General features: G+C 39.4%; 1 protein-coding gene across 3 annotated transcripts in view; it reads left to right on the top strand.

The window, feature by feature from the left end:
- Positions 1 to 6,259, top strand: part of LOC137983085 (uncharacterized) — a 28,118-nt gene extending 21,859 nt beyond the window's left edge. For all 3 annotated transcript variants that reach the window (XR_011118890.1, XR_011118891.1, XM_068830272.1), the window contains 3 exons: positions 712 to 867; positions 1,341 to 1,903; positions 6,114 to 6,259. Coding sequence is in view for 1 of the 3 variants with exons in the window: in XM_068830272.1 (XP_068686373.1) it covers positions 712 to 867; positions 1,341 to 1,450 (266 nt within the window). In the remaining 2 variants the exon portion in view is untranslated. The remainder of the gene's footprint in view (positions 1 to 711; positions 868 to 1,340; positions 1,904 to 6,113) is intronic.
- Positions 6,260 to 8,935: the final 2,676 nt, after the last annotated feature.

The raw sequence follows: 8,935 nt of genomic DNA, 5'->3' as shown, positions 1-8,935 counted from the left end.
TGTTCGCTTTGCTCTAAAATGCGAGCGAACAATTGCTTTCTAATCCGTTTTCCAACTGGTTTTCTATGTGTCCTGACAGTGACAAGAAAATTTTGCCCTTATGTTATGAACACGTAATGGCAATGAGTTCTTGTAAATTAGGGGGAGATTTCACTAGCTTGTGTTTTCAAAAAATTGTGTAAAGCACCGAAACGGTATTTAAGTAATAGAGCGGATCTTATTTCAAGTTCGTCCTTTCTTGGTTGCATTGCCGTATTTTGCCAATTCTTGTTCCAAGCCAACCTGGCGTGTTTTAATGAATTACATCAAAATGTGAATGATCTCGTTTTTAGAGATAAAGTGGAATAAAGTACATCAGTAAAACTCTGTTTTTACCTTGAACTGACAAACGTTTTATTTCTTGTTTTCTTTTAAAGCTCATGCGCTTCAAGAAAAGTTCATTGCCAAAGTGATGAATTCCAAAGTAAATTTCACTCGAAAACCGATATCGTACTCATCGCTTTGTGACTCTTGCGATATCGGTTTTTAGCGTATAATGTACCGTGGAATTCACTTGTTAAGTGTAGCCTCCACCAAAAGAGGTAGAGGAAAGACAAAATATGATCCCACCAAAGGATCCTTGGCATAAGCTTTACCTGCCTTAGGTACCATTTGTTTTTGACCTGATTCATTTTATCTAATTTCTTGTCAAATTCCTGTTTTATTTTACAGTTTTGAGCTTGGATTGCTACTTTTGTGAAGGTCCATTAGCGTATTGTTCTTCGTCTATGACAAACCGTTCATGCCGGTCTCCAGACCTTGGTGGGCCTCTCTCAACTGCAGTATGCGTCCATGGATATCGCACTGACATTGATTATCATGAAAGGGGTAATATCATGCTGCTTGTGGTTAATTTCACGCAACTGCCAATGAAACTTTCCTTTATAATTTAACAAAAAAATTTATCTTCCTTGCTTTGCAATTTTTGAGAAAAAGAGCAGCTTTAAATCTGACAACTCTAAAAGGGGTGTTCGTATAAACAATCATCGCCTGAGGCAGGATTCGAACTTACGAGCTCCGTAACCCTGGTCGGATGCTCTACCCATTGAGCTACTGCAACTCACTGGAGAGCTATAAGCAGTTGAAAAAAGGTTGAGACACTGCATTGAAAATTCACTTCTTCTTCCTAAAACTCATCTTCCACTTCATTAAAAAAGTCTTAACGTTGTTAGACGCTTGGAAAGTTGCTTTTTCCACGTGTCTTTTTTAGGGTGACATTTTATTTTCTATTGAATGGTATTTTAATGATCTTTTTTTCTTTGTTCGTCAAATTACCTATCTATAATTTTTACTTCACTTAGGATGCTTTTCGAGTGATGAATGCTTGTCATTGTCAACTCGCTGTCAAGATGGAACCTACAGTATCCCATGCGTAGCGCAGTGCTGCTCTGAGGACTTTTGCAACATTTGAAGTGTTCTTGAACTTCTTAAGGTATGTAAAAAAAAGTAAAAGTCTCTGCTTACGAGCCAGAAGGCTCATCAGGCCGGCGCTTATCTCCGGTTTCAGTAGCATGAAGCGACTAGGAGTATTTATACTCCCCGCTGGATGGGATGCTAGTCCATCGCAGGGTTACCCCCAGCATTACGCCGGTACCCATTTATACACCTGGGTGGAGAGAGGCACCGTGAGAGTAAAGTGTCTTGCCCAAGAACACAACACAATGTCCCCGGCCAGGCCCCGAACCCAGACCACTCGATCCGGTGTCGAGCATACTAACCATGAGGCCACCGCGCTTCTCATTCGAGTGATGAATGCTTGTCATTGTCAACTCGCTGTCAAGATGGAACCTACAGTATCCCATGCGTAGCGCAGTGCTGCTCTGAGGACTTTTGCAACATTTGAAGTGTTCTTGAACTTCTTAAGGTATGTAGCACAAAGAATATTGAATCATATATGACAAAAATAATTTTACTAGAAAATTTGTAAGGTTTTAGCTTTGGCTTTACAAGAGAAATTTGTCAAGTAATCGAACTTCTTAAATGACTTGAAAAATCTTACATTTCTTTTAACTTTTTAACTTTGTTGATAATTTAACATTACAGTTGATTTGAAAGGTTTGTCACATTTAGATGATTCCTTCGCGTGGAGTTTGGACTGCCTGTGTGTTAGGTCAAAACGTAGTGGAAAAGACTAACAAATGCAGAAATTACAGCATAAGTATTTCAATGATCCAGATCGGTAACCCGTAACGGGATATAGAATGACATGCTGTCCGCATCCGAACAAGAGGGTTGATTGTTCTCTTAGGGGTAAACAGATCGACAGTTTTTTTAATTATCCCGCCCAATTGTATGGTTAGTTTGACAAGCATGTTCAGGCCCAGGTAAATGGCTTTGAGAGGCTGTCTCCGTAGAAGCGGTCCGGCCGATCCGGTTTGAAGAATAGATTTCGCTCATTTATTGTGCGTTCCAAGACTTTCATGCGCCTATACTAAAAAACACAATCCACTTGATCGGATCTTTTAAATTATTTGACTTTTGAGGGATTTTTGATTCATTTGCTCGAACGCTCCTGGCGCCCCATATCGAGGCTTCAATTTGACCCAACTTTGAAGATCAAATTATCACGAACTTACGAAGCCTGTACAAAACAAAAACAACGGCCAGTTACTTCATGCCTTTTTTTTACACAAAGATGACTTTCATTTACACTGAGACTGAATAAAGCTACCAGCGGGACTTAAAGGCAGCCCTGCCATACAGCCTGATCAAACACGCGAACACCCATCAACTTCAAACCCTATTTATGAGAAAGTAAGGCGGTCAAATTCAATCAAACCAACGCAGCTAGAAAATAAATACCATACATAATGTCATTACGGAGAGAAACCTTGCGACCCGTCCTTGATGGAATAGTTATAGCTCTTCGAACTTGCCTAATTTCGGTTATCTCCACATTAGACTGGTTAACAGAGAGCGTTGCACCAACCTCGCACGCAGATAGACCTAAAACAACTCTAAATAAACGACAAATACTTTTAAACACATTACAGGTCAATTGAAGGGGAATAACCCTCCTTTAACGGCTTCACCTTGGCTTACCTGCCACAGATAAATGCTTCAGTGTTCGAATTTCGCTCCATGATTTTACAAAAAGAGGACGATTTCTGCTGCCCAAGCACTGGATTCCTGAAGGTGAGAAAAAAGTTTAGGTATCTAAGTTGCTTTTTGTCTGCCATTATCATTCTTACATCGAAGTTTTTTCCTCGACAAAACGAGAAGCGACTAGAGACAGCGCGTCACCCAATCAACGGAGCAAAACGTTCCAATGCACGCAAAGTTGACATTTGTGGGTTTGTAGCACTGATATACACTTTTTAAGCCTACGCACTTTTTCAAGAATGGTTAGATTTTACAAAATGTTTGTGTTTCTTCATTTTTTGTAAGTATGATGTAAGCCACCCGTCATGTAATTTTCATGAAAATTTGAGGGACAAGTCGTAGGTGACGCGCTGTCTCTAGTTACATGTGACAAAACGGTGAACACCAATGAAGATTGCCGCCATATTTACGTTTTGGACAACCACTGACCAAATTTAATCATAACACCTGTGAGGTACCGAGGGAAGGAAGGTGTCAGTGAGGACTTTGATTGCAATAAAAGTTGTCATTGTTTAGAATTCCTCCTCGCTAAACCTGCAGACAATTGCAAAACATCTCGTAAGTGACATACATACATACATACATACATACATACATGAACTTTATTTAAACTCGAATTTCAGAGTAGCCTGAAGGCTAATATCTTCGAGAACAAAAAAGAGAAAATCTATATAATACACAAAAATCTACATACATACATAAAGTAAATCTATCTACATGATTAAAAACCTATTTACATACATGAAAAAATGTTAAATATACTGTTAAATCTAAAAGGAGATTGCTTCGAGGAGTTTTCTAAAACCAGATAAAGTAGACTCTGATCTTACATTATCAGGTAGGGAGTTCCAGTTCTTAGACGCAAAGTAACGAAAGGAGTTGAGGCCATAAGTAGAAGTAACAGGTTTACATAGCGATAAAATATTCGTTTTTCTAAAAGAGTATTCAGACTGACGCAAAGGAAGCAATTTGCCAACTCTTATTACCTTACTTTACCTCACAAGTGCTATGATTGAATTTGGTCAGCGGTTGTCCCAACAGGTAAATATGGCGGCGATCTTAATTGATGTTCACCGTTTTGTCGAGGGAAAACTTCCATGTAAGAATGATACTGGCAGAGAAAAGGCAACTTAGATACCCAAACTTGATTTGCACCTTCATGGATCCAGTGCTTGGGCAGCAGAGATCGTCCTTTTTTTTTGTAAAATCATGGAGCAAAATTTGAACACTGAAACATTTATCTGTCGCAGGTAAGCCAAGCTGAAGCCGTTAAAAGAAAGTTTATTCCCCTTCATTTTGACCTGTAATGCATTTAAATGTATTTTTTTGTTTATTTACGGTTGTTTTAGATCTATCTGCGTGCGAAGTTGGTGCAACACTCCCTGTTAACGAGTCTTTCAATGTGGAGCCAAAACTTGGAGATCCCCGGAATTAGACAAATTCAGAGAGCTATAAATATTCCGTCAAGGACGGACCCTAAGGTTTCTCTCCGTAATGACATTATGTATGGTACTTACGTTCTAGCTGCGTTGGTTTGATTGAAAAAGACCGTCTCACTTTTTCATAAATAGAGTTTGAAGTTGATCGGTGTTCGCGTGTCTGATTAGGCTGTATGATATGGGTGCCTTTAGGTCTCACTGGTAGCATCATTCAATCTCAGTGTTAATGAAAGTCACCGTTGTATTCAAAAGGCATGAAGTAGCTGGCCATCGTTTTTGTTTTAGACAGGCTTCGTTAGTTCTTGATTAATTGATCTTCAAATTTGTGTGAAATGGAAGCCTCGATATAGGACGCCAGGAGAGTTCGATCGAATGAACCAAAAATCCCTCAGAACTTCAATACTTTAAAAGATCCGATCAAGCGGATTGTGGTTTTAGTATAAGCACATGGAAGTCTTGCAATACACTCGAAATGAGCGAAATCTATTTTCAAAGCGGATCGGCCGGACCGATTTTACAGAGACAGCCTCGTTCAATTTTGTTGAACATCATTAATTTCCAAACCGTTTGTTACCTTATTATACCCTAGCTGTGTTGAAACATGTTTAATCGAAGTTGTTGTAGAGTTTACCACCATATTTCAACATTGTTAGGTATGGTCATAAGCATTAATCGGCCTCTAAACGATGTATACTTGCCCTTATCCATAGAAACAGCCGTAGGATAAATACCAGGCCTCTGGTGAAGCTTTGAATCATTTGGCAAATGTTACTGATAATAAGATGAAACCGTCTGCCATCCGAGCGGGTCAACAGCGTTTTACACTTGAAAATGCAAACGAGTGTTTAAGCAAATGTTGAAGCCCTTTTGCCGGACTTTTGGCACAAGGCTCAGTTTGTATGACTGCCAACCTTAGTTGTAGTGTGAAACGATGAAGTGATATATGAAATGGATCATACATGAACTGCGGATATGAAATCAAGTGAAGCTATGATCCTTGCAGTTATGAACGCAATTTTTTGCAATTGCGTAAAGAAGCCTGAAAATTTCAGGACTTCAACGGGGTTTGAACCCGTGACCTCTCGATACCGGTGCAACGCTCTAACCGACTGAGCTATGAAGCCACTGACGTTGGAAGCTGGTCGGGAATATTAATTGGAACCCATAAATGACCAGCTCCCAACGTCATTGGTTTCATAGCTCAGTTGTTTAGAGCGTCGCACCGGTATTGCGAGGTCACGAGTTCAAACCCCGTTGAAGTCCTGAATTTTTCAGGCTTCTTTAAGCTATCGCATAACTGCGAGGATCATAACTTGACTTGAAACCTAAATCTGTCTTCAATTGTGTCAGTCTCTCGTCTTCATTACTTTCATGACACATGTCCACTCACTTTTGCAAACTTCTTTCGGCTTTTGACGTTTTTGACTTATGTTTTTCATAATTTTTGACATCTGCCAGCTAAGGACAGTTGTTATGTATGCATTTCTTTTATTCTTTTCTTTTGTTTTTGTTTAATTTGACTTTATTTTTCAGATGAGCAAGATGAGAAACTGCTGTTCACAGAGTCAGCTGATGGAAATAATATCTGCAAGGGATTTATTGGATTTACTATGGATAAAATCGGTTTACAGAAGGCTCGCATTTTTGTTGTCAAATTAATAAATTGGGAAGAAAAGGCATCTTTGTGTTTGCGTTTTGACATAAACAATTATTTGATGAATGTTACGAGCAACTGCTGAAAAGGTCAACAACCCTGGACAAAAGGACTTAGACTTCTCATATATTCAAATTTGAAAACAGGATTATACACGCCCCTTATCATCAAAAAATTTCACATCTGTGTGTAATGTTAGGGTTAGGGTTTACACTTTCTTTAGTATACTGATGAACATTTTTTTAGGTCGAGGCTGACCTTTACAGAGAGGCCTTTCCTTTCTGTTTTAGTCATAGGTCCTCCAGGCATAATGCAACCTTATCAGAGCTTCTAAATATATGCCAAAAATTGCAATACAGAGAAAAAAAGCAGCAGACAAACAAATTAAAGGCAAGTTTATACCCCTGCGATGCTTGACTTCAATAACTGCGTAGCCACCAGTGTGGACCACAGCTATCATGATATGTCAAACTGGATTGAAACCAGCAAACAATGCACAAAGGAAACTTTTCCCAAACCGTTTTTCCCTTAAACAAGAAAAGCGTTGACTGTGTGGAAACTATAGTTGACGTAGTATTGCCGTGTAGCCACGTCGAGGCACAAAAAGCGTGCGAAAAATGAAGCCTCGGGTTAACCTGGGTTGAGCTAACAATCCAATCGAAAACCAGTACCTGGTCAGCGATCAACTCAAAAAAAAGCTGATCTCGGTGAGCTCTAAACTTGAGCCCGCGATATGGTCACGTGATACCGGTCAGCGGGTACCTTGTTTTGACAGGTATCAATTGATCAAAACATGGATGTCCAATATCAGTGATGTATGTTGTAAACTAGCGTAATACACATTGTCACATTGGCATACGTGGACGGGTAAACGTACGTACGGACGGTTGATGACGTCATGGCTATAAAACCCACATTTCTCGCATCGATGGGTTACCATAATTTCTTAACTATGGTGCACCGCACCGGAGCTCCGCTATCAAGGTCACGGCAATGACTTCGTACAAGTGCAAGGCAGGGTTACGTTTTTGCAAAGGTTGTGAGTTCAATTCCCATCATGGTTAGAGCTTTCTCTATTCTTGTGTGGGTCCAATTCCATTAGTAGGGCTAACGCTCACATGGTCTATATGTCTATATAGATAGAGACCTAGCACTTCACATTACCCTCTAATAGTTAAGTCTGTTGAAGTATACCATTGTTAATAACATGGAGGGCAAATTATTTTCTTTGTGAAGAGAACAAAATTACTCGCTCACGATTGGTCGAGAGGCAAATATACCCGCACCTGATTGACTCAACGCATTGCTTCCACGTTTAGTTGGTTTCTTCATTTTCAATTTGTCTTTTACTATGTTAGCATTGCATTCGCCAAAAGGCCATAAAGGATCAAGAACTAGATACTCCGGAAGGTGAATTATTGATTAATAAGAGGAATAGCGCAAGAGCTTTTTCTCACGAAAAGCTTAAAACTCGATTTTTTTCTCTGTAATGGATATAAATAGCAATCATCTGTACTGATACTTGACTTGTTTGTCTGTTTGTTTGCTTTGCTTGCGAGCGAACGGGTGTTTTTACTCGACTTGTCCGATTGTTTTTCGATGTTAAGAATGTTAAGAAAATTTTGCCCCCTATGTTATTAACAAGTAATCGCAATTGTTTCTCCTAAAATTAAATATTAATATTACTTGACTGTGTTTTCACAAGTTGCTGCCCTAAATCTTGGCAACTTTGTTTGCTCCTTTGATGTTGCCGAGCTTCAAAACCAGTCCCCTCTATTAATTATGAGTATACGTGCTACACGGCCAACGTTTGCAAAAAACGTAACCGTTCCTTGTATTTCTGTCCTTGGAGGCATTTAGCATAAACTAAAGTTCCGTAATGCTAAGAAAACTTTTATATTTCTAGATGTAACGTGACATAATGAACATATTCATATGTCATCAAATACTCCGAGTTGGATTTCGATCTCTTTACAAAGTTCAAACGAATTAGTAAAGAGTAAAAGAAATTAAAAGAACAGCATTCTTGTGTTTTTTTTTTTTGGTAAAATAAAATAAAATCAATGTTCTTAAGTACTCTAAACTGTTGTTGTGTCCTCTAATTTGCCGAAGTGGAAGATATCTAATGCATTAGTTGTAGGATTTAAACTTCTTGTAATACCTCCGAGCGACAGTGCTGACTGGCCGCAAAAGTATAGTTCCTTGGTGTATTATCTGTCCTCTTTCACGTTACCAGAAAAAGCCAAAGACGGTAAGCAGCCCGTGAAAACTGACGTTATCTACTTTCTAAAATTTCGTAATACATCTCTTTTACCTTTCCCCTTCCCCCCCCCCCCCCCCCCCATCTATAACTGATTGAGATTTTTAAGGAAAGAACTCTTAAAACGAGGGGCAGTAACTACCGTTTTAAATAGTGCTCGGTCGAAATATGGGGGCTTAGTGACTAGTCACGAAGCCTCTATATGTTGACCGCGCCCAATTTTCAATGGAGGCGCCTGCTTGCAGGCTGGACGGACAGTTCTCAGTCTGAGGTCATGGGCCTTGCACGTTTTAATCCCTAGGCACGATAATGCAGGAGATGCTTCACCGCAAATATCCTTTAGTAAAGTTTCATTACCCTGAATTTGTATAGGTAGCTTAGCGTACTGGAATTCTCATAAACGTCAAAACATGGAAAATCGCAAGTCACGTTAAAATATGT

The sequence above is a fragment of the Montipora foliosa genome, chromosome 13 (genome assembly GCF_036669935.1).
Source record: "Montipora foliosa isolate CH-2021 chromosome 13, ASM3666993v2, whole genome shotgun sequence".
Classification (NCBI taxonomy): Eukaryota; Metazoa; Cnidaria; class Anthozoa; order Scleractinia; family Acroporidae; genus Montipora; species Montipora foliosa.
Note: the sequence above shows the minus strand (reverse complement) of the source record. Positions and strands in the feature narration are given on the sequence as shown.